A 27,931-nucleotide genomic window follows, 5' to 3' on the forward strand; every position below is an offset into this window, starting at 1 on the left:
AACCCTAACCCTAACCCTAACCCTAACCCTAACCCTAACCCTAACCCTAACCCTAACCCTAACCCTAACCCTAACCCTAACCCTAACCCTAACCCTAACCCTAACCCTAACCCTAACCCTAACCCTAACCCTAACCCTAACCCTAACCCTAACCCTAACCCTAACCCTAACCCTAACCCTAACCCTAACCCTAACCCTAACCCTAACCCTAACCCTAACCCTAACCCTAACCCTAACCCTAACCCTAACCCTAACCCTAACCCTAACCCTAACCCTAACCCTAACCCTAACCCTAACCCTAACCCTAACCCTAACCCTAACCCTAACCCTAACCCTAACCCTAACCCTAACCCTAACCCTAACCCTAACCCTAACCCTAACCCTAACCCTAACCCTAACCCTAACCCTAACCCTAACCCTAACCCTAACCCTAACCCTAACCCTAACCCTAACCCTAACCCTAACCCTAACCCTAACCCTAACCCTAACCCTAACCCTAACCCTAACCCTAACCCTAACCCTAACCCTAACCCTAACCCTAACCCTAACCCTAACCCTAACCCTAACCCTAACCCTAACCCTAACCCTAACCCTAACCCTAACCCTAACCCTAACCCTAACCCTAACCCTAACCCTAACCCTAACCCTAACCCTAACCCTAACCCTAACCCTAACCCTAACCCTAACCCTAACCCTAACCCTAACCCTAACCCTAACCCTAACCCTAACCCTAACCCTAACCCTAACCCTAACCCTAACCCTAACCCTAACCCTAACCCTAACCCTAACCCTAACCCTAACCCTAACCCTAACCCTAACCCTAACCCTAACCCTAACCCTAACCCTAACCCTAACCCTAACCCTAACCCTAACCCTAACCCTAACCCTAACCCTAACCCTAACCCTAACCCTAACCCTAACCCTAACCCTAACCCTAACCCTAACCCTAACCCTAACCCTAACCCTAACCCTAACCCTAACCCTAACCCTAACCCTAACCCTAACCCTAACCCTAACCCTAACCCTAACCCTAACCCTAACCCTAACCCTAACCCTAACCCTAACCCTAACCCTAACCCTAACCCATGCTCTGTACACAAGGTATTGGTGTTGATGGACCAATGATATGACAATATTCATATGCACCATAGCTTTGTAGGAAAGGTAGTGGCATTGGTGGACTCGTGATATGAAAATATTCCTGTGCACACACAGTACGGTGAATGATGAACCCACGATATTTTTATATAGCAATATTCCTGTGCACTATAGTTTTGTACACAAGATATTGACTTTGCTGAACCCGTTACATGGCAATATTCCTGAACCCCATGCTTTGTACAACGTACGGACTTATATGGACCAGTGATATGGCAATAATCCTGTTACCTATTGCTTGTACACAGTCTAGAAGTCTACGTTGTAACACACCATTAAAAATTAATTATTTTTCGAAGAAGCTAGTTCTACAAAGTTTAATTTACACAAGAGCGCCCTCTGTGGCGAAGCATTATATGCAAATAGCACCAGTACATAGGAGAAAACGGAGCGTTTAGCTCATAAAAATATTCTATACTAAAGAGATTTGAGAGCCCCCTAAAAGTGTTTTGGTGTAAAAATGTTGCCCAATTTGAATCTGGGGGTTGGTGACTTCCAACTTGACGTATTCTGGATGACATAGGCCTTCAACTAAATGGTCCTATTTGATGACAGGTGTAGGGTCATTTTCAAGATTGATGCTTGCGGACGTTTTGAAAATTAGACCTGTGAAGGGGTGTTTTGGAGGGAGAATAACTCGACGGGCCCAGGGACTACCCATTTAAAATTGAGCAGAGAATAAAAGTTCAATAGTCAATCAATAATTTTCCCTTTCAAGTCAAAAGCTGTGAGACTTTTAAGTATTTTTTGTGTATTTTTTAATATTTAGCATTTTGCACTGTGTCCCATGGGAGATTATTTGTTGGAGTGTACCCATAAAATTGGTTTCACCGAAATGCATCGGATACCCAGACGTCTTCCTGTATCATGTTTATGGTGTTAATATAGGAGTGACGTCACGACATGACTACTTATAAACCACGCTCATCCTTTTCGCGCTGTCGTCGTCGTATCGAACAGAAATTGTGAAAACTGCACAATATGCCGACTGCAGACACGTAAGTGAAACACATTTTACTCAAAAAGGAACTGTAGTACCTAGTTCTTAAGAAATTACTGCAAATTATTTGTGTGCACTCTTATCCCTTTTTTACAGATCCAAGCCGATTAGCTGGGCCGATCAAGTCGAGGCCGGTGAACAGGGTAAGTCATGCTTCAGAAAAATTACATTTCCTTTTTAAATGTGTTTAACCAGTTACGGGAAAAATTGTAATTCTGTTATTTTCTTCTTCCTTGCCCAATTGTCGTGAAAGTATATGAGAATATTAACCAAGAGAAAAGTGGTGGCAGGATTAGGGAAACTATCATGGGACTTAAAATTACAATGTTAACAAATAATAAACAAAGTGCAGATTTTGGCTTATAATATTTAAAAATCCAATTTCTTGCCCCGTTCTAAATCTAATTTTTAAATCCTCAATTGTGAAACATTGCCATTGACAATTAAAATTACATGTATTTAATTTTATGTAGAAAGTTCAATAAAATAACCTCACTAGTTTCTCGTCGGGGTTCATATGTGGTTTTGGCCCGCCCACATAAAAAATTCATTATTGAATTTGAAATATTTAATAACAATTTTGCAAATAAGTTGTTAAAAAAAATATTAAAACGTGTATCGTAGCGTCATACGTTATCGACCCTCGTATGTTTTTAGTCCCCAACTTTGATTCACGTTTAACGCGAGATTGTGCAAGCTGCACCGGTGACAGAAGCTTTGCAGTTTACTCACGGTCTGTATTTTCATCAAGCTTAATCATGCTGAGAATAAAGTTTTCTGTCGTTGGTTATGCTCAAGTATTTATAAAATTATTGATTTTTGGTACTAATCACTAGTCCATTATAGCCAACATTCAAATGAGTCAAAGAAACATCATCCAACCTCGAAGATTCAAAACAAAATTACTATCTGCTAGATTGAGTTTCATTCTGCTTTAGTCACTAGATGGATCACGTAAGGTGGTTACTATTTGGGATTCTATGGTGTGCAAATGTGGGGAAAATAATAAAAATATTTTAAGTGAAAATGACAAAAAAACTTTTTTATTTATTTACTGCATACTGTAATAAATTTGGATAAGCGTAATAAATATTAAGTCTACCTTAAAGAGAAAATATCATAGATTGGTTTCTTATCTCCTTAAACCAAACATTACTGGTCTGAAATTTGGGAAAACAGATTTTTATGAAGTGTGTGTGCTTCAAGGGGTGTGGGGTGTTTTACTTTCATGCCTTATGATATCTCTGGATTCTAATATAGTGGCCATAATGCCTTGGGACAAAAATGTAATTTAATTTGTTAAGTAGTAATTGAATAATATTTTTGATTTATTTTGCACGTCATACTAGCTTCTGAATATTCAATAAAATACCAACCAATGAAAGGTGTGAAAACATATGACGTTGCTCCAATGTCGTGCATGCATAAGCACTCTAAATGGCGGACTGTCTCTCGCTACATTAAACCAAAACTTTAATAATTTCAACACACCATGAAGTGTAAGTATTATTGTTAAAAAATTTGATAGATGATTTGAAAAGAAAATATTTAGTTTTTGATTGTGAAAAGTTTTCCTGTTATCCTACTGAAAACACATGACACCAGGATATATTTATAGTGCATACTATTGACACATTTCAATGAACTTGCTAGCATTTCCCCATGACCTGTAGTTAAGCGGACTGTTAATGTTGGTTTTAATAATACATTAAAGTTAATAATAATAGTAATCCCTCACAATATGCATATAAACAACACATTAATTCAAAACGCTAAACTTGGTGTTACACAAACAACAATTGGACGTGATATGATGAATAATTGATAATCAATAATTATCTGAGGATTTTTTAACAGTATAATAAGTTAATTACTTTTAAACTTGTGATGCACTTTGGTAACTTCGATTTTACTTGTGGAGTCGTACTGGCCAAAGATGTTGTTGATGTGAGGGTTAGCCATATTCAAGAATAATTAAGTTTTGAAATTGCTTTATTTTACTATATTCTGATGTTAAACAGGCCAGCATGTTCCTGAAGGCGAGGTGATTCACGATGGAAATACCAAGAAAGTTATTGACTTCAAACGCAACGATGAGGGGAAACTGATCAAGGTATTAACCCTCCTACTTTGTAACCATTCAACATCATCCAATTAACGTCCAATCAAGAACTCGTCGCTATGGTTTTATTCCCTTATATGAATGTAAAGTTCACAAATAGTTTATTTCACTTTTTGTTAAACCACAGAAGTCACTGATGCATTGCAATCATTTTTCGTGCAATTTTGTTTTCAGATTGTGAGGACCTTCAAAATTGAGAAACGGAAAACATCCAAGTCCATCGCAATGAGGAAGGTATGATTGAGGAGTGTGTTGTGTCTTATAGAATCAACCTTACTATTGTTGGGCTTTTATACTTGGGCTAATCCTAGCTATACTTACACCGATTGAACTGTAGTTGGGCAGAATGGCTGCATTGAGGCAGTAATCCCTATTGAGGGAAGTGTGAATGTTACAGAGGCAAACCTGCTTAGAATCCCATCTCTTCATTTTGATATCCCTTTAGAAAGTCTGATTTACAGGCATGTGTGGGTTTTTTTCAGAATGTTTTCTGGAATTCATGATTTTCTCAATGTGAGCTTTCAAGTTTTTTTGAAAGAGGTAAAGGCAGTCACCAAAGAAAGAAAGAAAAATTCCACAGTGTGGCCAAAGCTGTAGTTTGTATTTCAGGTGATGCATAGAGTCCTGAATTTGTAAAGCTCCTGAATTTGTAACATCTAGTAACTTATGGGGAAAACCTTCATTAAGGAACCATTGTTAGGGAATTGTCTTATTTATTGCCGAGAAGATAATTATAATATTTATAGTGTGTTTTTTAAAGTGCTTGTTTAACACCCCTAGGGGCGTATCAATGCACTAAATTCTGTTCCCTGCAAGGTTTGTGGAGCTACATTTTGAACTATGAGACCTTTTCGTCTTAAATATGTTTAGTCTGCCAGAGTGAATATTATTATGTAGTCATCTTTACTTCTAATTTTGTCTTCCAACAGGCACTGCCAAAGTTTGGGCTAGCCACTAATGACGGAGAGGGTCCAAGCGTAACAACCACAAGTATAGCTGATGATGTCTTCATGGCCTTCATTTCCTCTAAGGATGTAAGTTCAAAGATAACATGTTCAAAAACAAGCATCTTAAGTCTTTCAGTGGCAAGGTCATACCTGTACAATTGTTTTATTTTATCAGACATAGCTGCCAACTGGTACGCATTTATCATATTTCATACGGAATTCAAACGAGAATACGGATGTATGAATATGCATCCAAAAATACAGATCTTGGGGAAATACGATTCTGTCGACACGATTCCATCAACACACACACAGACATCGTTATAAATTTTACTATTTCACTTTGCGTATGACAATAAATGAAAGAAACATTGAATTGAGCATTAGAGGGCGTTTCATAACAGAATGCGATACACAGATATATAACTATGGAAATCAACGTCTGGATAGTGTAGGTTTGACAGCAACTGACTATACTCCAAACCATGAGCAAAATCTGCAAAAACCCACTAAATGTCTGTGATGCGATAGCGCAATAATAACGCCCTTAGTAATGCTATAGCTTACAAAACAGTTTCAAACACTTTGACAAAAGACCACACACAGCAATATCGTAACTGGTCAACATGCACAGTCAGTCGACAGCATGATCAACCTTTAGCCACGAGTTCCGTGGGAATTTAAGCGTGTTTATGACAAACTTCATACGATGCAAGTTCATTCTACAAAAATGATCATTTTAGGATTTCTGGATGAACAAGAAAGAGTATTTTGTTGTATAATTTAAGATTCTTCCTACTTGATTTTGTTTGCTTGTATTTTTTTGTGCAGCGTTAATCCATTTTTAACGGGAATTCCAAGGGAGGTTTTGCTCTTACTTCTTGCCCTCCCCCCCCACGATAAAACAAATAAAATAAAAAATATTGGTCTCACATGTTTTTCTTACCTTTTTTTAAATGTGTTAGTATTTTTCCCCTGTGTGATTGTGGTCTCCCTATTTTATACATGTAGTTGATCAGCCCATGAGCTTGTTGGGAAGTTTGTTCTATTATGTGTAGTGCTATTGTGTGTGTGTAGTGTGTGTAGTGTGTGTAGTAGCTACTAGTTTTACCCCTCTCTGTGAGTTTGTGTAGATTCTTTTGTTTCTTTTTAAAATTGGGTATCTATTGTTGTAGGATCTGAAAGCCATGGTAGCTTAGTTATAAAACATAAATAATAGAACCTTCTGTCTCTGTGCTTTTTCCTTTAGTCAATATTGTATTGTTAGTTAGAAAGTGGTAGTTAAGTCGCTGGAGTGTGAACTGAAATTAGAGTACATGTGGGAAGTAACAAATTTGACTGTGAGACAGATAGCTGGAGATATTCTAGAGCGGAAGACGTGAGATTGAGAGTTGGCCGGAGTTAAAACCTCTGTATAGGCAGCCTTTCAGAAGTAAAATATCCAGTGCCGCTTGGTATTTTCAGCCTCCCTCTATTTAGTTGTGCTGTAATTCTATTATACAATCATGATTGTTAATGTACTCAAAAAGTTTCACAGATCGTAGTTGTACGACCCATGATATACATGTTGTCACAAGAGGGCATTATCACTCAGTAAATACTATTGACTTTGGGATGAACCAATGCAACAACACAAAACAGCAAGATTCATTTTGTTGCACTTTTGTCATGTATACGTGTGTTGTATATGATATATGTGGGTTTTTTTATACTTGATTTTAAAAAGCTGTGCATTTTAGGTTCAAAATGCAAAATATTTCAGCGGGCACTAAAAGAGTCAAAAACGGGCTCTTAAAACTTGAGCATCCTGAAAAGAAACTTTCTATTAAATTTACATTTTTTCTGAATGATAGGATATGGGTACCACGCAGGACGACGATGCCCTGAAGAAGCTCCAGAGCCAACGTCTGGTGATGTGCCGTGTCTGCAAGGGAGACCATTGGACCACCAAGTGTCCCTACAAAGACTCATTGGAACCCCTCCAAGAGAAGCTGCTCCAAGGGGGAGCGGAGGCGGGGGCAGAGACACCCGAAGATAGTAAGGGTGTTTTACAATTTAATCCATATTTGTCTATTACAAAAAGGGCTGTATGTGCCAAAGCGCCTGCACATTCACTTATTGTTTAACACATCTGGAAACATTTATCCATTAAAATAGTGTAATCACTGACAGAAACACTTTGTATCATACCGTTGAAAAAAGGACAACATTCTCTCTATTATGAAGTCAAACTCAAAGTCAGTGCTCTTATCCACTCAGCCACATTGATTGGTTGATTGATTGAAAGTTTCCTTGTTTGATTGAATAATTAATTGATTTAATACGCTATTACACAGGTGCAGAGGCTGCCAAAGCACCAGCCGGTGGTGGTGGTGGTGGTGGGTCAGGCAAGTACATCCCTCCGAGTGCCAGAGATACATCAGGACAACGAAGAGTTGCCCCTATGGATTCCAAGAGAGGTTTGTACTTTTAACCCACAATCTTAACCCCAATCGATCTTACCTTAGTATCAATCTTAATTGTTGAGCACTATGGTGATACTGACTCATCTTAAATACAAATTTGTGTGGTTTGCTAAAATGGGCCCAGAAGTCCTATTCTTTGATTTGCTTCTCTGTTGTTGAAAATGCTGACCTAAGAACCTTGTTGAAATCAGTCACTCCAGGGGTGACCAAGAGATGGAAATGCCATCATTTAATATCTCCTACAATTTGATCCTAATTTTGGACATTTTTTTATATTTTCTACTCTGCCAAGGTATAGATTTTTAGAATTCAAGAGATTTTACAGTCCTTAAAACAACTGTCCCGCTTATTGACCACTGCTTGGGTGGAGAATAGGATATCAGCCAGGACTACTACTTTCTCTCAGTGGATCAATGGAACTTGTCATTATTAATTTCACTGCCATGGAGCAAGTTTTTAATTGATCTCAAAGCCTCGACTACCTTGCTCTAGTCATTTTCAGGAGACTGTTTTGTTACTTGATAAGATTATGATCGACTTTGATTATAACATTGTGTCCTTTTACCATTTGTAGATCAGGGAACGACCATCCGTGTCACCAACCTGTCAGAAGACACTCGTGAGAATGATTTGACAGATTTATTTCACTCTTTCGGTCCGATCCAACGCATCTACCTGGCCATGGATAAAGTCACTAAACGTTCAAAGGTGAGTTGGTTTTCCACAGCATTAGACCGTATCGAGTTGATGGCTACGGCTATGGCTATTTAAAAGGCTGGATTGCCACATCATCATGCTTTGAGGTATAGGATGTCATTGGTAATACCCTTAGCAACAGTCAAAGGCATAGCCACCAATTTACATACAGCCGAGCCAATAGTAGAACCATCTTGTTCTGTTTCATACAAATCAAGGCCACCAAAATAAAGCCTGCTGGTGCCAATATTACAAAGAGTTCAAGAAAATATTGTTCCCAGTGGTGTACATACCTTAACTTGTGGATTTTCAAGCAATGATGTACTAGACTATTAAACCTGACATAGTTAAATGTAAACTACAGCATGGCGTCCGTATTAACAGCTCCATTTGTGTTGCTGTATTTTTTTAAGATGGACTATGTGCATATGGCCAGTAGTCTTGATTGTGTTCATGGGACGGACGTGAACAAAATACGGCCAAATTGGTGTTGCATTTATTATCCGCTTTCGTTCCCACTTTATAACAGGGTTTTGCATTCATCAATTTCCACAACAAGGAGAGTGCGGCCAACGCAATCCTAGGAGTGTCTGGTTTTGGATATGATCATCTCATTCTAAAGGTGGAATGGGCCAAGTAAGTACCAAAAAATAACCTTCATTTGGAAAATGATCTGATTTATAGTTTTCAGGCATGTGAGCGGGTCATGGGGAAAAAACGCGTAAATTATTTTTTCGTGTCCAAATTTTGGGCCAGTGCTACGAGTCTGAATAACAGGCTTTGTACTGCGGCATAGACAGAACATTAACAGAAACATAGGCCACAATCGTACCTGGTAATAATGTGCTGTTAGTCATCATTTGATGCTTTTTTGTGACAAGCGCGCGATGCGTCCTCGACTACCATTATTTAGTTTCCAACTTGTCAACGTGAAAGACAGTGTGCGCCTAGTCTTGGCTCAAGGTGTTGGCTTTTTAATACAGTTTTTAGTAAAGCGCCCTCTCTTGGTGGAACAATTACTTGCTTGATGACAAAAAATGAAAGAACGCGGACCGGCCGTTCATGGCAGAGTCGGGAAAAACGCGGAGCCCCCCGCAAGAAAAACACGGAATGGTATTATTAAAAACTTGGATTTCTGCGTAAATGCGGATGTCTCACATGCCTGTTTATTCTGAACCCCAGTGGACATATTGCATTTGCCTCATCATGCCTCCATCCTAGAGGTAAAATGGTGATGGAACAATTAATTCTTTTGACGGAATGACCACTGGTAGCCACATTGTTTGCCCACTCTATGCCGAACAATGGAAAACCGCAATTTAAAAAATAAAATAAAAATTAGCCACCGATTAAGGCCTCTTTGCTGTCATGCACAGATGTCACCATGGTGATGATGACTCGAACCAGATGGAAAGGGACCGATACCCAGCTAGCTTCAGATAATTATTTGCAGCATTTTTCCACTGAAGAGTTGTATGTCGAATATTTTTTGGTACATCAACATTTTTGATATCAAAATATTGAAATTTTCAATTTTTGGAAATGTTACAAAAAAGAGACATCTGTGATATAGTGTTTGAGTATTTTTGATATATATGGATGGAGGATAGCACTCTAACTTGATCCACGTTGCATGCACTACCTATGTGAGACTCAACACCAATTTAACCCTTAATAATGATTTTTGGTTTTGCATTTTTTATCTTCTTAAGACCTTCAGGAACAACACAGCACTAACAAGAAATGTGAGCTGTCTTTCGTCAAATGGTGTCAACGTTTGATTCTCAAAGATGGACACCATCATTCAAATGATTGTAAATTCAACCCTCCTTATTAAGGTGCCATCTCATCGCACTTTCAACTGAACAATTTGTTGCATCCAATTTCTACAGAGTAGCCAAGAATGTATGTTCCGTTCAGATGTTCAGTTCAGGCAGAAATAATTATTAATGCAGCTATTACAAGAGTGGGTTGAAGTTTAAGACATATGCAATTAATTGTTCAGGAAAAAGTTATTTCCTTAACACACTTTTAAAGTTCAATAATGCACTGTGACAAAAACTAATTGTGTATTGTTTTAAGAAAAGAGAAATATTTTTTTTTCTTTTTGAATCTTTAAGGAGGCATTAAACTGATACACAAAATTAATTTGGAGAAAGTACAAGATTGCATTCACCTTAAATACATAACATTGCACATTGCCACATAACTGACAGCTTTTTATGTCAATATTATGGTCCCCTTATCCTCAAATACATAAGCAAAAGGCTCCATGTGATAGTTCAACATAATATTGTACAAAAAATACATTTGTCTAGCCTGGTTCATTATTTACATCATTAAATACTTCTTTAACTTCGTTAATGAAAGGGAATATGTTTTCTGTTTGTGTGGTTGCACTCATTTTCTTTTAGAACCCCTGAAGGCTAAACACTAAAAAAGTTAAGTGTGATCGGCCATTTTTGTCTTAAGTTAGGCAGAATCAACGGGTGGAGTTTTGTGGTAGTTTACTAATTCTCAGTCAGTGTTTAAGTTAATGTGTACAATAAACCAGTTCACTTAAATCCACTTACAAAAGCGATTGTTGACTCGTAGTTGGTTTATTTAGCAAAATATATTTATTATAGTCTTGAAACAGTAAACAACAACATTTTAAAGATACCTAAAAATAGTAATACTTGTGCAGTTTTATGTAGAGCATTAAGACACCCTACAAGCACCTCAACGCACTTGCTCATTTTACAACATGTATGCAGAGCTATGTTTGAACTGTAGCACCTTGTCTGGGTCTACAAGATTATGTGTAGTCTGGGTGCAAGACATTCAAGCCCCAAACACTCAACACTACACAAGATGTTGCAACTATTCCACCAATAGAGGGCATTTCTTATGAATGAGATTCCTCCGTTTTAAAACAGAAGTCCTTTTTTGCTGTAAAAACAAAGAAATTATGTTTTCTGGTACCTCAAAATCAAGCATCTGAATAGTGTTTATTGTCTTTAAGGCCATTACAAAATCATCTGCATAATGTATAAAAAGTGTTTAAAAAATTATTTAATTTAGCTTTACAAAGTTTAACTTGCAATAAACTATTTTCAACCTGTCAAGAAATAGATTTCCAAAATATATACATACATCAAGTTAAATAAAAAATCTTTGACTACACTACACTTCAGTTTTGGGTAAGCAAAGTTGTCTGCTTAACTAAGCAGAACAATTTGCTTGTAAAGTGCAACAAGTTTCACAAGTTAGCAAGAAAATGAGCGGGCCAGCTTATGCAATCACTTCTTTTGTTTGTTTTACATAACCTCTCTAATTGCAAGAAGCAAATGTTGGCTGCTCTGCAAGTAGTATGCATCCCAGAATTCCCTAGATAAATTGTGTTTTTGAAATTACTATAAGTAGATCAGTCTTCTTGCTGCATCTTCATTACCTAAGTGGCTTTAGCTATGGTCTGGGCTAGATTGCTGCAAAGGTCTATTATTTATTTGCATCTGAGGCTGTCAGCCATAAGCTGTAGGCAAAGGCGCTTCATTCAGACATAGCCATATTCACTGCACTACTTAAGTACAAAATAACTTGTGCCTGACAATCACAAACAACATTAAGGGGATTAAACAAAGCATTGTCCTAAAAAATACATATAAATTGCCACTTCACAACCCTTTACCAGCAAATGATTTCTAAAGCCCTTCACAATATGTCACCATGTTTTAAGTTTTTGCTAAACTAGTTCCCATATTTAATACACCTCTCAGGGTAAACATATATATACAGCAACAACAAATTGAAAACTAGTGCTGATCAACAGCTAGTACAAAGTGTGAAGAATTATTTCTAAATGTATAGTAGTATTTTGTAAGCTTAGCAAACTAACTGGAAAGGTTGACCTACCCTAATGGCTCAGTGGTCTCGTGGACATCTGCTTTAGCAATGCAAAGGTTGTGGGTTCCAATCCCATCCAAGTGATTTGCCTGCATAACTCAAGAAAGTACCAAGTGCTTAATACACTGTAAGGGTAAAAAGAAATTATACAGGTTTTGTTGTATAATAATGTTTTGAATTTCCATTGTGCCATTTCAAGGCTAAACCAATGCTAGAAACACAGGAGTAAGCCACATCTCTCTCAGGGTAAGTGTTCATATTGTTCCTTTTTCATTTAGGGTTGAACAATGTCAAATGTCAAGGTCTTAAGTGCCAAAAAAATGTCTGTGCAACAACACGAGAAGCATTTTTTTTAATCATATTTCAACCATGCATACTGGATTGGTTTTGGGATCCCCCAAAGGCCTTTTTTGTTTTTGGACCACCTAGTTCAAATGTCGAGAAACAGACCAGCTTGTGGTGGTGATTACCAATCACAAACTCTCTTGTTATTTACCATGATTTAAAACAGGGCAGAATTAGCTTATACACTATGAAATCAGTTCAATTTCGTCATTGTCATTTAAGACACAACCATCATCACTAATTCCGTCCGCTCCTCTAACTCTATTAACATTAAGATGAGTCTCCACAGCACGCTTCAGCGGTTTCCAGAACCTCTCTGTCTGGCCCTGCGCCCCGTCCCCGCCCAGCCAGGGCACGTACGACACCGTCTGAAGAAGATGTTGCATGCTGTCACACAGCTCCAACTGTTGGATGTCTTGATACATGAGAGGGATGATGTCAGTCTGGTCCCGCAGCATCTCATCCATGGCGCACAGAAATTCGTAATAGCACCATTCACTTTCCATGAAGCCTGGGGACAAGACAAGGATGGTCTTGCGACTGGTGGAGACGGCAGTTTGGATGTTGTCAGTGATTTCTGAAAGCCACAGTGCAATATCAGGTAAGTGATGTAAAATGAGGATTTGAAGTGGTGAGGGAACCACTTCAGAATTCAATTGCATTTCAAAAGATTATTCCCGAAATTCTAGGAAAATACTCCCGTCATGGTGGACGAGGAAAAAATAGGAATGACTGGCTTCAACTTGTATGGGTGATTAGGGTAATGGAGTAAGGAGGATTTGGGGCGACAATTTACCTGCACCAGGCTTGAAATTCTTGTAGTGGATGCACACGTCACATCCCCACTCCTCCAACTTTGGAATCAGAGACAGGCGGATGAAGTCCTCCTCTTCCCCTCCGCCCTTGTAAGCTATGAAGATGTCATGTAATTTGTCACCAGCTGAGAAAATAAAGAACCATTTATAATTAGTGTGCCAAGGCTAGACAGACAACCACACTGGAGTCTTGCCCGGGACTCCTGCCTTGGTGTTTCTGAGTGTGGATTCATGTCAATGTACTAACCACTATAAATATAACCCTGTTCATTTTAATAAAAAGTTAATTCAGCCCCTGTAGCCAAAATGGGGGTTTATGTGTCACTTTACGATCTGTCGCTCTTCTTCCATGGCTCATTTCCAGCTTTCCCTGGGACAACGCATTATGACACACTATGGTGACCATGCTTTTTGGGGCATAGCACCTACACTTGGGAGCAAGCTACCACCCTAATTCAAGCAGCACGTACTTTAGACACTTTTATATCATTACTTATAATCAATCTGTTTTGTTAAGCTAAATAAAATAGTATGGTTTTAGTGCTTAGAATCGTACGTATTACGTGCCGTATAAATGTTGTAACTATTATTTTAACAGCTTACCTAGCTTATGACGGTTGAAGAAAAGCTTATTTATCTTGGTTCGATGTCTGAATATAATGATGACCATGACGACTATCAGAATAACGACTGCCGCTAGGGCCAGGACCATCACTGTGTAATGAAGTATAACTGTATTTGGGTTTGATCCTCCTGCAAACAGGCACAGAATTATTATTATTAAAACTTTTGTATGAGATATCACCCGACATCACAAGGCTTGACGGCCACTTCAAGGTGAGGGCAACTCAATCCAAAGCTGTTGACCCTAATCAACTGCCACACCAGGGGCACGTTGCCACCTACTCATGGGATTGAAACAGGGTTTATACCCTGTTCAGGCTGTAAGTACGTAGGCATGGGTATCATCCACTCGATCCTGGGTGGTATAGCAGATGATGATAAGTGGTTCAAAGTTGCTTTCTGTTTTACCAACCAGGCTAATAATTTGGGATGTGACATTGCAAATGGCAAAAAGCCAATCCTATATCCCCATCAGGAGAAAAGAGTTCCCTGTGCCATATGCTCACATACAGAAGTGAGTTCTACCTCAGTTAATCTCGAACAGGGTAGAATGTATCCCAAATAGGGTAGAGTGTATCCCAAACAGGGTAGAGTGTATTCGGAAAAGGGTACTTACCAAAGACTCTGATGACAGCCCTGTCACTGTTAACCCCAATATCATTTGAAACCATGCAGGTAAGAGACGCCTTGTTGTGATGGGGCTTTAGATCATGTATTCGAACTGAGCTGTGGAGAGGGCATTTCAAAAGAACTGAATTCATAGTCATAATGATAACTAGTGTACAGTTATAATAAATATTGAATTGCTACAGTCAGAGCTTGTGTAAAATCTTGGGTAGGGGGAAACCCCAATCTACATAGTGCCCCCGGTGGGATTTGAACCAGGGTCCTAGAGGTAAGAGGCATGGAAAGGATCCAATACGCCAGCCTGGCTGCCAAAATATAGTTTGAATATATCTTCTTTAGAAGAAGAAAACAAATTTGTCTGCATAGAAGTGTAACGCTCCTTACTCGCCATTGAAGTACTTCATGACTGTGTTGTTCTGCTCAGAGAGAAGCCACGTGTACGTCATGTTGGAAGATGGGTTGGCAAAGGCGCTACATTTAAATGAAGGACTGGTCCCTGGCTGGAACGTCTCCCCCTTGGGATGAACAGTTACCTTAGGAGCATCTGTGGATTGTGAATTTGTAAAGACAGAATATAAATTGGACAGAAAAAATCCTAGAGGAAACAAAATCTGTGTTGCATTCTCCTAAAATTCTACCCTTTGAAACATTGGCATGTGTTTCTGATCAGCAGAGTGTGGGTTGAAGTACCAGTTGTGACACTTGTGTCATTAAGCAAGACACTTTACCACTATTGCTGCGTCTATCAGATGGAATGTGAACCCGTACAACCAGTGTGTTGTGTAATGCATGGTCCCAGTGTACTTATTGTAATAAGAAGGGGTTCGCCAAAGGTTCCAACATAATTTGGATAGGAAAAATACTCTAGCTGGATGGACTTTAGTGGCCCCAGGAATACATGGGTACCTGCGAAGAGGGTGGGATCACTGATGTAAATAGTTAGCACCCAGTGAGCGTATTTGGCTACCAGTGCTGCATGCCAACTTCTAAGGAGCTGAGATGGTCTTGAAAGTGCTTTGGGGAAGAAGAACAGAGTCAGGGTAGTCACTGGCTCAAGGTGTATTAACTAGAGGTTCTGGCCAATTGTCTAACTCAATTCAATTCAAATCAAATACTCCCTATAGATTCCCAAAAGGGAACCTCAAATGCTCCCATACAGTAAATACGTTGAGACATTAAAAAAACTTTTTAAAACGTTCAAAGGATGTAAACAATTACAAGAAGAAGAAAGAAAAAAACGCTAAAAAGCGATACAATCTGTAATTAAGGTTTGGAAAGGAGATTGTGGTGTGTTCCCATGATAATGGGATAATGGGGAATAGGTATCGGTTTGCTTTATGTATTTCTAGCCATGGTTTTTATCCTTACACAATATATCCAAGTCAATGACCCTGCTGCGGTCCTCATTAAAGTCAGGCACCTTGGAGACGCAGACTAACGCCTTGCCGTTATCATCCCAAGTTGGCTTGAGAGTCAGGAGACTACGCACAATAAACGAGACACCATCATCCGAGTAACTTCAATCCAGAAAAAAAGAGTGAAAGAAATGATGAACTCAAGGCAGGATGTTTACCAGCAACCCGCCAAATGAAAAAGCATCAATATCAAAATATTCAGGTTCAAGCACGTTACACCCGTTTCAGACAACCAAATAGATTAGGTTCGACTCTAGGTCGACCAAAATAAATGTTGGTTTCAAACTGGTGAACTTAAAATATTTACATGAGGTTCGACTAAAGAAAAGATCGACGACTGAAACCAAGGTGCTCCAAAGCTGTTCAGAACAACTGCAACAGTTGATCATGTGTGCAAGACAATGAAATTGAATACTTTAATAGCTAAAAGGAAGCCCTAATTTCGATGGATTATGGGGAAATGTGTGAATTTGAATGGGTGTTGAAACTGGTCGGAAAAACCTTTATTGTAATTTTACCTTTATTGGTATTGGTATTGGTATTATGAATGAAAAATAATCAACAAACACTCACTTATAGGTGACCTTGGCATTGGTAGTGGTAGGGTAATGCTAGGAGTATTATGAAAAGAAGAATCTACAAACACTCACTTATAGGTGACCTTGGCATTGGTAGTGTTAGGGTAGTGTTAGGGTTATTATGAATGAAGAAGAATATACCAACACTCACTCATAGGTGACCTTGGCATTGGTAGTGTTAGGGTAGTGTAGGGTTATTATGAATGAAGAAGAATCTACCAACACTCACTCATAGGTGACCTTGGCATTGGTAGTGGTAGGGTAATGCTAGGAGTATTATGAATGAAGAAGAATCTTCAAACACTCACTCATAGGTGACCTTGGCATTGGTAGTGTTAGGGTAGTGTTAAAGTTATTATGAATGAAGAAGAATCTACAAACACTCACTCATAGGTGACCTTGGCATTGGTAGTGAGGCTCTCGTTACCAAGCAACCAGCTGATAACAGGTTCAGGATAGACCTTGTCAACCTCGCAAACTAAAACCACTTCTTCATCTTCAGACAACCTCAGGGTGTTGTTTTGTAGTCCACTCTGGAATGAAGTTGCGATGAACGGCTTTTTACCTTGACCTTTAGGGAAAATATTAATGTACCTTTACTTTTGGGAAACTTTTGATTGTTTTAATCGTATAGATTAAGCTAACCTGTGAATATGTCATATCAAAAGGTGGTTGCGTTTTTGAGATATTGCCAAAAATCTGGAGCTATTATATCCATGTTTCCCTTCTGGTTTTTACTTGATAAAATAATGTCAAACAAAAACAATTAAAAACCTCTCAACAAAAATTAAGAATCATTAAGTCTGCATTGAGTTGTTTTAAACTCTCCTCACAATTCTTTCTGCTCATTTTGACAACAACAGACTGTGTGTCACTTACTCTGAACCACGAGCCACACATCCAAGCTGACTGAGTCATTGGCCCCATTGTGGCCAACAATGCACCGGTACATCCCAGCATCCTCAAACCTAACCTCATTGAAAATGAGCGACACATCATCGGGACCTTGCTCCACTATGTACGGCCCAGTTAATGTGTTCCTTGACAGCACTTTATGGTTACCGTTCATCCACGCCAGGGCACCCGCTTGGGGTTTGGTTCGACAGCGGAACATTGTACCCTGTTTGAAGACAATCGTCTTGTTCACTGGACCTTCTAGAAATGGCTGTGGAATAGCTGCAGACACAAGGTATATAGTGTAATAATAATAATATAGTTACTGCATCGTATTTATAATGCACACAGTGTCTGAAAAGAAAATTTTCATTCAAGGGCACCGGTTTGCAAAGTCAAGGTAAAAAATCCAGCATTTAAAATGCTCGTTTGAAGTGCTGAGTTTTGAAGTGTCCTTGGAAGATTAAAGGATTATTCTAATTTCTGAGGTCAGGCGGCATTGAATTCCATAGACTTCTGACTTCCATTAGGCAGGTTTAATGTTCATCCATAAGTTTAATGACCCAAGTAAATCAATGTTAATACTCCCCAAAGTTGAGAGAAATGTACAGTATTTGAGAAACTCTTTATGTGAGTTTTCCCATAATGATTTTGAATCAAGCCATACCTGTAACGATAAGGTTGACATCAATCTGGTAGACAACCCCTGCATTCTCCACTCTGCAGGTGTACACCCCATTTACAGCTGCAGTGGTGGCTTCGACCTTTGTTATCATATGAATTGGGCTTCAGACAAAAACAAAGGAACAAAATACAGCATCATTCAAAATACAGCATCATTCAAAATACAGCATCATTCAAAATACAGCATCATTCAAAATACAGCATCATTCAAAATACAGCATCATTCAAAATACAGCATCATAATAGTTGAATTTTGTAAAGGATGTGCATAGCTGGAAATTGAACAGATACATGGTCACATTAATCTACCTAATACAAAAAACAAATAAAGTCATAATGGTAGAAAGCTTTATTTGAGTATTTTTGCTTGCATTGCTTAGTTATTGAGAAATGAGTAAATTAAGTAGTTTCAATCTTGCAAGTCTAGGATCAGATATTTGAAAACAGTACAAACACATACAGGCCTTGAATTTCGCTCTTAAGGGGCACAACCTTTCCTTGGGGCACTTTTGTGGGGAAAATGTAAGTTTATATTTGAGCCTTGCAGAGGTCACACAGTTTATGTAGCTGAATATAATCCTCCAAAAACGATGATGTCATTTTTAGCATATGGTTAAAACAACATGAAGTAACGTACACAAGTATCGTATAAAAAAACACTTGCATGGTCTTTACTCAAACATAAGGTTTTGAACTTTTACTCCATTGTCAGAGACTAACCCAGCTAAAACCTTGTATGGAAAAGGTTTTTCAAGGGAAGTTTTCCACTCTGAACTATTTTTATTCCTTGTAAGTTATGTGCAAATCAATGGCTCACAAGCATTAATGCTTGCATACTTTACCAGTATTGAGGCCCTCCATTAAAGATGCTATGTCAGATTTTTGGCCGATTTGACCCCAAAATTTGGATTTAAAACTCAATAGGTATTTTGATGGGGGTCGAGAAAGTTACAACCTTTCATTTGAGCCATTGCTCGAAAAAATCCACCAATTATTAGTAGCAGTGAAATAAAGTGCTCAAAATGAGTTTTTTCGGTATCCCGGACAATATATCACGTGACCAATTCTTATCTGTTTTAGAAGAAACGTTTTAAATTTTTGTCATGAGTCCTGACCATTAAAAGTAAAGGTTAAACTTTCTTTCGTTAGAGAGGGTGATACTCTTTGAAATACCATTTAAGGGGCCAAAAATCTGACATAGCATTTTTAAGTGAAAGGGCTTTCAATTACATTTTCTCAGACAGTGCTTTTAGGTCAGGTTAAAGGTTGAAATTTTCGATATCCTGGCTGACAAAATCGAAAGTCATTGAGTTCAAAGATTACTAGATAAGTGTAACACATTGTGTGTTTTTCTTAAAGATATTTCCGTGTTGCTGTATTTAATTTTTGTTGTTGAACAGCCAATACGGGCTTCGTAAAGGAAATAAACTGGCCAGGAAATCCTTGAGTGCCAGGGATTAATATCATGGACTCTAGCTTGACTTTAACTTGCAGTCATAGTGCTTTTTACATTGTTCATATAACCAGAATCTCCTTTTACTTAGCTTTTTTTTAAAATGCACATAAATATGCTTTTATAGTTTTAATTAGGCTATATTATATAGTTCTCATATTTCAATACTGTAAGCCATGGTTATTAACGTCCATACTGTTCTTAAACATTGTTTGTTTCTTAAATTGTGGCTAAAAGTAACTTTTTTGAAATCCATCAGGGGTGCTACTCTTTTGTTTTCTCTCCTAGATGTATATTTATGTTTTCTTTATCGTTCTTTTTTTTTGTACTTTGCATTTTTACCTGTAAATTAATCAATTAAATGAAATAAAATTTAATTTCTTTTGTTTTGATTTTAATAACCCACTATAGCCTAGTACACCAACTTATAACCCATACATGTTACATTGTAAACTGCATGCTTTAGATGCTGAATATATCAGTCGGACTACTTGGAGAGTTCTCTTCAGCAGCTCTACATGTACATTACACAAAACATTGACAACCCCTGATAGTTCCCTTCACCCATGACCCCTACACAAATAAAACATTGTTTGGCTCACTCAAGCAATGCATACAATAACAAGTACCCTAAACCATGGGAATGGGAACCAACATTGTTTGGCTCACTCAAGCAATGCATACAATAACAAGTACCCTAAACCATGGGAATGGGAACCAACATTGTGCAGGGGGAATATCCTGTACCATGCAGTACTTGGTACCAAATGATTTGTTGTATGCATAACAATACTATGAATAGAAACTTATTCTGATGGAATCTAATGCGATAATGAATGCTGCACAACGGGGCTTCAGTGTCGAGGTTTCTCCTCCACTAGCCAACTACAGTTGGCACTTTCAGTGAATAAATTTGTTTGATGCCCAAAATTAAATGCAAGTTTTCTTTTTGTTTGTGAATGAGAGATCGTCAGACATTCACAAGGTCATATGCCCAGCGTTCACTTAACACTAGTGTCACCAGGGGATAGTTACCATCTACTCCTGGAACTGAAACATGGTTACCCCCATTACGGTAATGGTTTAGGCATCATCCACTTTGGGCATGGCTGGTAGAGCAGATTGCACTACACCTTCCCAACTTTTAACGAAGGCAATAATTATGACAAAGTGCCTTGCTTAAGAGCAGAGTACCATGACTAGATATCAATCAGATATGTCCACTGCCATAAGAGTCACAGGATGTTAACTCAGTGTTTTTCTTTGTCAGCGTCGATAAATTAATTGTCTTGGCAGCTCTGGATTTTTTCTCACTTAACACCAGGAAGTTTCGACAGCTTTAAAATGAAGCTTCAAAAGTACAAAGGTCTGGTTTTCTAGACTTTGTATCCAATGAACAAGATCACAATCTCTGTGTTTACTCTGAAATTAAGGAAACATATGTGACGAATATTCATTTAACATGTAGCTCTCCTGAAAAAAATTGCTCTGCGCATTGCACTTTTATCAAAATAAATTGCCAACTAATTAAGCTGAAACTTCTACAGCAGATTTACAAACATATATGTAGAGGTTCAACAAAAGAATTCATAGCAGCCCTATCCTAAATCTAACTGAATTGTTAAATGACATGCCTAAAGATTGACTAATTTGTTATTGTATTATACAAAATAATGTTTTTATATTGGATTTTATAATAGCCTTTTTTTTTACCTTTGGTCGATTGCTAATATCTTGCCTTTTAAGAATTTTATTAATTGGCGTTTGTGCTTGTTTGTCCCCCTGCTTTTTTTATACTCTTTTTTTATTTTCTTTCGGTGTATTAATGTTTTTTAGTAACTGTAACCACTGGGCAATTCAGCCGTCCACCCAATTAAATATTGGCTTCAGATAGGCAAACTTAACAAAACATTTACATTAGGTTCAACTAATGACAAAAAACGAAGTCTGAAACCAAGACCCTCCAGAGTCATTCCAAACAGACGATCTTTCAACTTCTAGCTTCGCTCCTAACTGTTTCAGAAGTCAAATTTGATTTGTGCTAATCGGGAGCGCCTGTCTGAAGAAAAAAAGACAAACTCTAGCTTTCTTCTTTACCTTGGAGAATACGGTGTATTTTCATGGATGATTTTTGTGGCCCGGTATGATTCACCTTTTTTCCACTGCATAATTGGATTGTACATTCCATAGACTACACAGATCAGATCCACAAGTTCTCCGAATGGTACAAATACAGTCGAACGTTCAGTCACTACCATAGGAGTGGCTACAAGAAAGGAAAAGCAAGTTGCCTTATATTACTTGTCAGAATTGATGGTTTGGGGATGGTTGCCTGACTGCTCTGTCATTATTAGTAAGGAGTTGAAGATTTCAAGGAGCTTTTAGGAACAGTATCCTCGGAGAAAGATGGCATGTCATGGCCAAGTGGTTAAGTGCACCAAACTCAAGCTCTGGTGTTTCTGCTCAGCAGAGTGTGGGTTTGAGACCAGGTTGTGACACTTGTGTCCTTAAAGCAAGAAACTTAACCATAATTGCAGCATCCTTCAGATGGGACTTTAATGCATTGCTCCAAGTGAACTTAAAGAGAAGGGGTTCCCCCCATGACCCTGGTTTGACTGGCTGCATATTGCTCCACAGCACCTTGTAAACCATTACATGGTGCTGTGTACAAGAATAGGTCGCATGTAGCTTGAGCACTGCAGAAAAATACTGGAATCCCGCTCAGATACAAGGAAGGATTCTCACTAAACGTAAAACCAGGTACACTTCATTGTCCAAAGGGTTTTATGCAGCAGCACCAAACCTTTGGAACACTGTTCATTATCAAATACATCATGCTCATTCACTTTCAGTTTTCAAAATATATTCATTCACACCAGATCTTTTCAATACTTATTTCGCTTCTTAGGCTATTTTTTATTTCTCATTGCTTTGTATTGTAAATTTTTGATTGCTTGTAACTATTGTTGTAGAGCGTTATGGTAACTTTTTTGTGTAAGAACGCTATATAAATGCTTAGATTATTATTATTATTATTAAGCACCTTTGAGCGTCACTAAGTGATGGACTTATGTGCACTATAAAAGAAGCCATTATTTTGTCCAAGAGCACGGTTTTCTTAAATATCTCAAAACAAATACTTCTCTTTCTGTTTTTCCCCCCCTTGATACCTACCAGAATTGCAGATTTTTCCTTGCAGCCCTTTAGGGCAAATACAGGCTCCTGTGAACGGATGACACTCAACACCCTCAAAGCATGTGCATTGTTGCACACAGTATAGTCCATACATACCATGTGGACAGCCTTTAGTCATCAAAGAAAAACACAAAGACTACGAGTATGAGATACATTCATTTGTTTAGCATAGTTTTAATTTTATTTAAAATTAAGCTCTTCATAATTTGGTGTTGAACAGTGAAAAACTTAATACTGTGACCTCCGGATTGCATACCCCCGTGCCAACTGCGGTTTTCTTGCCCTAATGTTGGCCACATTTCCAACTCATGAGATAATTAGTTTGATCTAATCTAGTTTAATTTAGACGTCTTAGATACCAAGAAGTACAGACAAGAATCCCTTTCGTAATCTCCTACCCAAGGGGTAATTACAATTAGGATCGAAGTGTCGACCCAACGACACATGCGCCCCCACAACTGGGTACTAAGCCCACACTCTACTACAATAGAACTGGAGTCTGGTGCTATTTAGAACGCTTGGCCACAACTCTCCACAATAGCAGAATTTGAACTAAGATAGTCGAGTCAACTTACCTAAGAGTTTGAGGTCAAAGTCTAGGGTAATATTTGGTAGTCCCTTAAGAATTCCTGTGCTTATAGGAAGAGTCACTTGGCAGGTGCCATTAAGGTCATCATCTGATGCTACAATGTCATTAAAATCTACCATTCCCTCAATGAGTGATGTTCCACTGCTTATATAATCATCTGTAAAATTAAAACAACAGTATATTTATTTATTGGCTTTTCCGCAGTGCTTCTGAAAACCAATGTTTTAAGAGGAATATCAGTTACTACTTTAAGCTCCTCCTAAGGTTCTTTCCACTTGTCTTCAGCTCCATACCAAGAGTGGCTTTTAGACATGTTTGGGGCAAAGTTGCAGGGACATTTTCTTTTACAAATTGTCACGTTGTGAAAAAGTCAGGAACGACCCCCTGCACAAATGTTTAGACCCACTTTTTCTCAGAATGATGTCATGGGATGTTTTGGAAGTTAGAAAATGAGGTATCACAAAACTGAGTTTGACATTTCCCTTCCTCTTTACAGGATCCAGCCATACATGTAGATTCTCAGAAATGGACTGGGATAGTTTCACAGAGCTGCTTAAGCAGAGAATTATGTTTAAAATCTTTCTGCTTAGTAAAAAATAATCAGGATACCAGTCACAGATTGTACATTTGACACAGAACCTTGGCTGGAAACCTTATTCTTGTTAGCATATTATTTGTTTGCCTACAATGTAGCTATTCCTTGTGCTTAAAGGAACGCGTTGCCTTGGATCGGTCGTGTTGGTCTTTGAAAAGCATTTGTTACCATGTGTTATAAAATCCATATGATTAGAAAGATATTTTAAAAGTAGAGTATAAGGATCCACACATGTATCACTCGAATTTGCGTGGTTTTCCTCTTACCTCGTCGTCAATTACAGTCGGCCATTAATGGGAGTCAAATTTTTGACTCCCATAAATGGCCGACCGTGTTAGTTCGCAAATTTAAAGGAAAACCACGCAATTTCGAGGCAAATATGTGTGGATCATTGTATTCTACTCTTAAAATATCTTTCCAACCATATGCATTTTATAACAAATGGTTACAAAACACTTTTTATACACCAACTCGTCCGATCCAAGGCAGCGTGTTCATTTAGATAAGCAGCTCTGTGGAATTGGGCCCTAATGATAAAACTGACCAGTAGTGTTTACTGAATGCACAATTGGTAGTGGTGTCTGAACTGGCTTGTTGTAAATGCAGTCTAGGCTCAGTGGCACAACTGGAACTGATATGCGAACCACAATATGACCAGAAATGCTACCTGCAAGAAAATTAAAAGAGAATTTAGTAAGAAAATGTTGAAATTCAAACTGTAAAAAATAACAATAAACATAGCTCCCTCTGTCAAAAAGTCTTACTTCAGATAAAACCATTAACCTACCTTACCCTACTCTTAGAGGTACTGGACACATTTGGAAATTGTCAAAGACCAGAATTAATTGAATAGAACTATAGACCATGGACTCTATTTTCCTCTTTTGTTGTCCTCGGTTTGAATATGTCCTACTCACACCCACCCATCCACACTTCGCCAACCAAGGGACATAATGAGAGGTCCTCTGAAAGACTTTAATAACTTGGTGTCAATCTTGGTCTTGTTGACTCATATCCAATCTTACCCTTTCTTAATGATTTTATCTTGATGATTTTTGTAAATTTGATCTGAATAAAAATCAAATCTACATTCAATTGTTATTACATTGGTCGCAATTCAGGCATATAATGCTAGCTTGTGAGAAACCCTGTACCCACTTTACATCTGTCTTCAAGTGTTGTGAAGTTAAAATACATATGTAAGCTTTGTACTCAGCAAATATTATCTGCAAAAAAATAGTTAATGGCCCAATGTTCCAACCCTAGCAGAGTCTTTCTCATAGGCAAATGATATGATTTATAACAACAAAAACATGAACAGGTAAACTTTTGTTACGCTTAGTTACCTGTTCATGATTGTCGTGTTGTTATTAAGCATCTGAGAAAGACTCTGCTTGGGTCCAAATTGCAGGCCATTGACTTTTTGTTTTTGCATTTATACCATCGATCCTTTTGGTTGGTAAGTTGTTTGCAACAACCAATTCTATTATTCAAACAACTATGACAAAAATCCTGGATAACTTTGAGACTGTGTCTTAAATACTTACATTGCTCAGTATGCCTAATGCTCAGGGTTTGAGATATGACTTGGGCATTTACTGCAATACCGATGATAGAACTTTCAGGTGTTCTAACCGACACAGCAAACTCAAAAAGTCCATGATCCTGCAAAGTGGTACACAATCAAATAATACATAGATTGTAATCATTCTGAAAAATGTATGATGACGTCCCGAGTGCAAATTTAATTTCCTCGACAGTATTGCAAAACCAGAGGGGGCGGGGCTTACCAAAGGGTCCCCTTCCCTTTCTCAGAATCCTTGCCCCACCCAACTCTTGCATCCAAAATGAGAATACAAGAATTAAATGCATAATGAATGGTTTGATACATTAAATAGTCTTTGAGCTTCTAGACCCAGAAACTGGGGCGCTGTGACTGCTGATCTCCTCCAGAACTAAGTAGTCAAATTGGAATTTTTTGTTAAACACAAGTCCTAATTCATAGGCCTACTCTAAGAGGTTATTCATTGCTGGCGGAGGTGGTTTAGGCCTATAACACCTTTTGAATTTAAGTTGAATGTGTTAAATGTGTTATAATTAACAATTAAATTGGCTGTCAACAAGTGGAAATTCCTGCATACCTGAAGTAGGCCCTGATTAACTGACGCTAAACCTAGCCCTGGTAGGACATCAGTTGCCTGCAATGGAGGAGTCCAACCTGGGCTAACGCTAAACCCAGAGAAACGATTGGTCAAAAGTTTGACCTAACTTTTTATTGCAGTTTGGCCGCTGTTGCATGGCAACGAAACATCAATGGACATCCTGATTTTCCTGTTGTGGGCCACAGCACTGACCACAAATAAAATGTCTAAATGTGTGTTAGCAGTCAAGTGTTGTAGCCACACGGTGGGCAGTGCAGGCGGGCCTGTACAAGCCAGAACTAACAAAACTGGCTCAGCACTCTGAGAAAAACACAATGTGCTGTTACAGATTTCCCCCAGATTGCGCTTGAGCAATGATGGCCCAATATAAACATTAAAATTTGGTTGAACTGCTCGCATGTGGACTAGGATTAGCTTGGTGACTAGCTACAACACGACTTTAAACGGATAGTGAGAGAATAGTGATGGAGCTGTTCACTGCAGCAGGTTGATAAAAGGAAACAATGTACTCACACTTTCATTTGTTGCTGGTGGAGGTGGCTTATAACACATCAAGCCATTATTATCGGCAAATTCCCCATTCGTAACAGTCAATAAGAAGACCATTAATGACACCACGCCACCATAATCCTTGCAGGAATGTTGTCCCATGCCCTTAAAATTAAAGAAAAAGAATGAAAACAAGAATGTTCAATTTTGTTTACAATTTGCATTTATTCAAGGTTTCTGTATGTGGTTTGTATTTGCGGAAAACACCATTTCTAACGAACTAGTTAAGATTATCATGATGTTTGCTTATTTTACTCCATGCATCATGTGCAGACGTAAATCAAAATAGGGCCTTTTTTTAATTATGATAATTGTTAAAAATCAATTAATTATTAACCAACCAATAACTAATAGTGAAAACAAGGACAGACAAAGCTCCTCATTGACATTGTCATAATACTTGATACTCGATACTTTATGGATACTTCTAGAAACTAGTATAAAGAAATATATAAATATATAAGTCTCCCCTGTGGTGAGCGGGAGCCTTATATAGCTAGTACTAAAGTAGAAGTCCTTGATCTGTTGATGGGGTAATCACTTCACAGCTGGTAAGAGCTAAACTGGGACGATGTGCTGTGTAAGACGCCGTGACCGATGGTGCAATAAAAGTGTAGGACAAGACAAATTGAACATTAAATACACTGTACAATAACATTAACATAGGAGGGAGAAATACATCGCCAAATTCCCCCTATAGTTACCATCAGATCACCGCAGACCGCTGATCTCCTTTACGTGGCCCCTCCACCCGATTGTTAAAAACCAGATTAAGATCTCCAGAACCTCCGAACCAGGCCTTGCCCATATAGTCAGTAGAGCTATCTTCAGTCTGCCACAATGATATTAATGATATCGTCGTCGAAATGCCCCAATCATAAATTAATATTCCTCTGACCTTGGGAAAGCTTGTTCACACACACACTGCATTCGGTTGGAGGAAATAAACACACTTTTTGACAACTTTATACCTTCAAAGAACTTATGTACAATGGAGAGCCCAATCAATCACAATCATTATTTTTACAAAAACTGTTCCCCATTGGTTGTGGATGGACAAGGAGGATTCAAAAGAGGGCGCTATCAGAAGAAGTTTGTGGGGGACTTAGACAGGTTCTTTTTGTCTGTGGACA

The 27,931-nt window shown here is 38.3% G+C and overlaps 2 protein-coding genes across 2 annotated transcripts; one reads left to right on the forward strand and one right to left on the reverse strand.

Moving 5' to 3' along the window:
- The first annotated feature begins 2,048 nt into the window (after nucleotides 1-2,048).
- On the forward strand, nucleotides 2,049-10,969 carry LOC139947965 (eukaryotic translation initiation factor 3 subunit G-like). Its single transcript, XM_071945857.1, has 10 exons — nucleotides 2,049-2,156; nucleotides 2,255-2,301; nucleotides 4,180-4,271; nucleotides 4,455-4,514; nucleotides 5,210-5,314; nucleotides 7,081-7,264; nucleotides 7,564-7,686; nucleotides 8,267-8,400; nucleotides 8,918-9,024; nucleotides 10,101-10,969. Exons 1-10 carry the CDS (start codon nucleotides 2,140-2,142, stop codon nucleotides 10,123-10,125), a joined length of 894 nt encoding a protein of 297 aa, XP_071801958.1. The 5' UTR covers nucleotides 2,049-2,139; the 3' UTR covers nucleotides 10,126-10,969.
- Nucleotides 10,970-10,983: 14 nt separating this feature from the next.
- LOC139947964 (uncharacterized) lies at nucleotides 10,984-27,825 on the reverse strand. Its single transcript, XM_071945856.1, has 16 exons — nucleotides 27,503-27,825; nucleotides 26,763-26,903; nucleotides 25,635-25,752; nucleotides 24,632-24,754; nucleotides 23,479-23,649; nucleotides 22,883-23,011; nucleotides 21,806-21,974; nucleotides 18,239-18,357; nucleotides 17,557-17,853; nucleotides 17,065-17,248; nucleotides 16,053-16,201; nucleotides 15,069-15,228; nucleotides 14,674-14,783; nucleotides 14,037-14,186; nucleotides 13,415-13,558; nucleotides 10,984-13,195 (listed from the first exon to the last, which is right to left on the reverse strand). Exons 1-16 carry the CDS (start codon nucleotides 27,503-27,505, stop codon nucleotides 12,804-12,806), a joined length of 2,559 nt encoding a protein of 852 aa, XP_071801957.1. The 5' UTR covers nucleotides 27,506-27,825; the 3' UTR covers nucleotides 10,984-12,803.
- Between the last annotated feature and the right edge of the window lie 106 nt (nucleotides 27,826-27,931).

The sequence above is a fragment of the Asterias amurensis genome, chromosome 15, assembly GCF_032118995.1.
Source record: "Asterias amurensis chromosome 15, ASM3211899v1".
Taxonomy (NCBI): domain Eukaryota; kingdom Metazoa; phylum Echinodermata; class Asteroidea; order Forcipulatida; family Asteriidae; genus Asterias; species Asterias amurensis.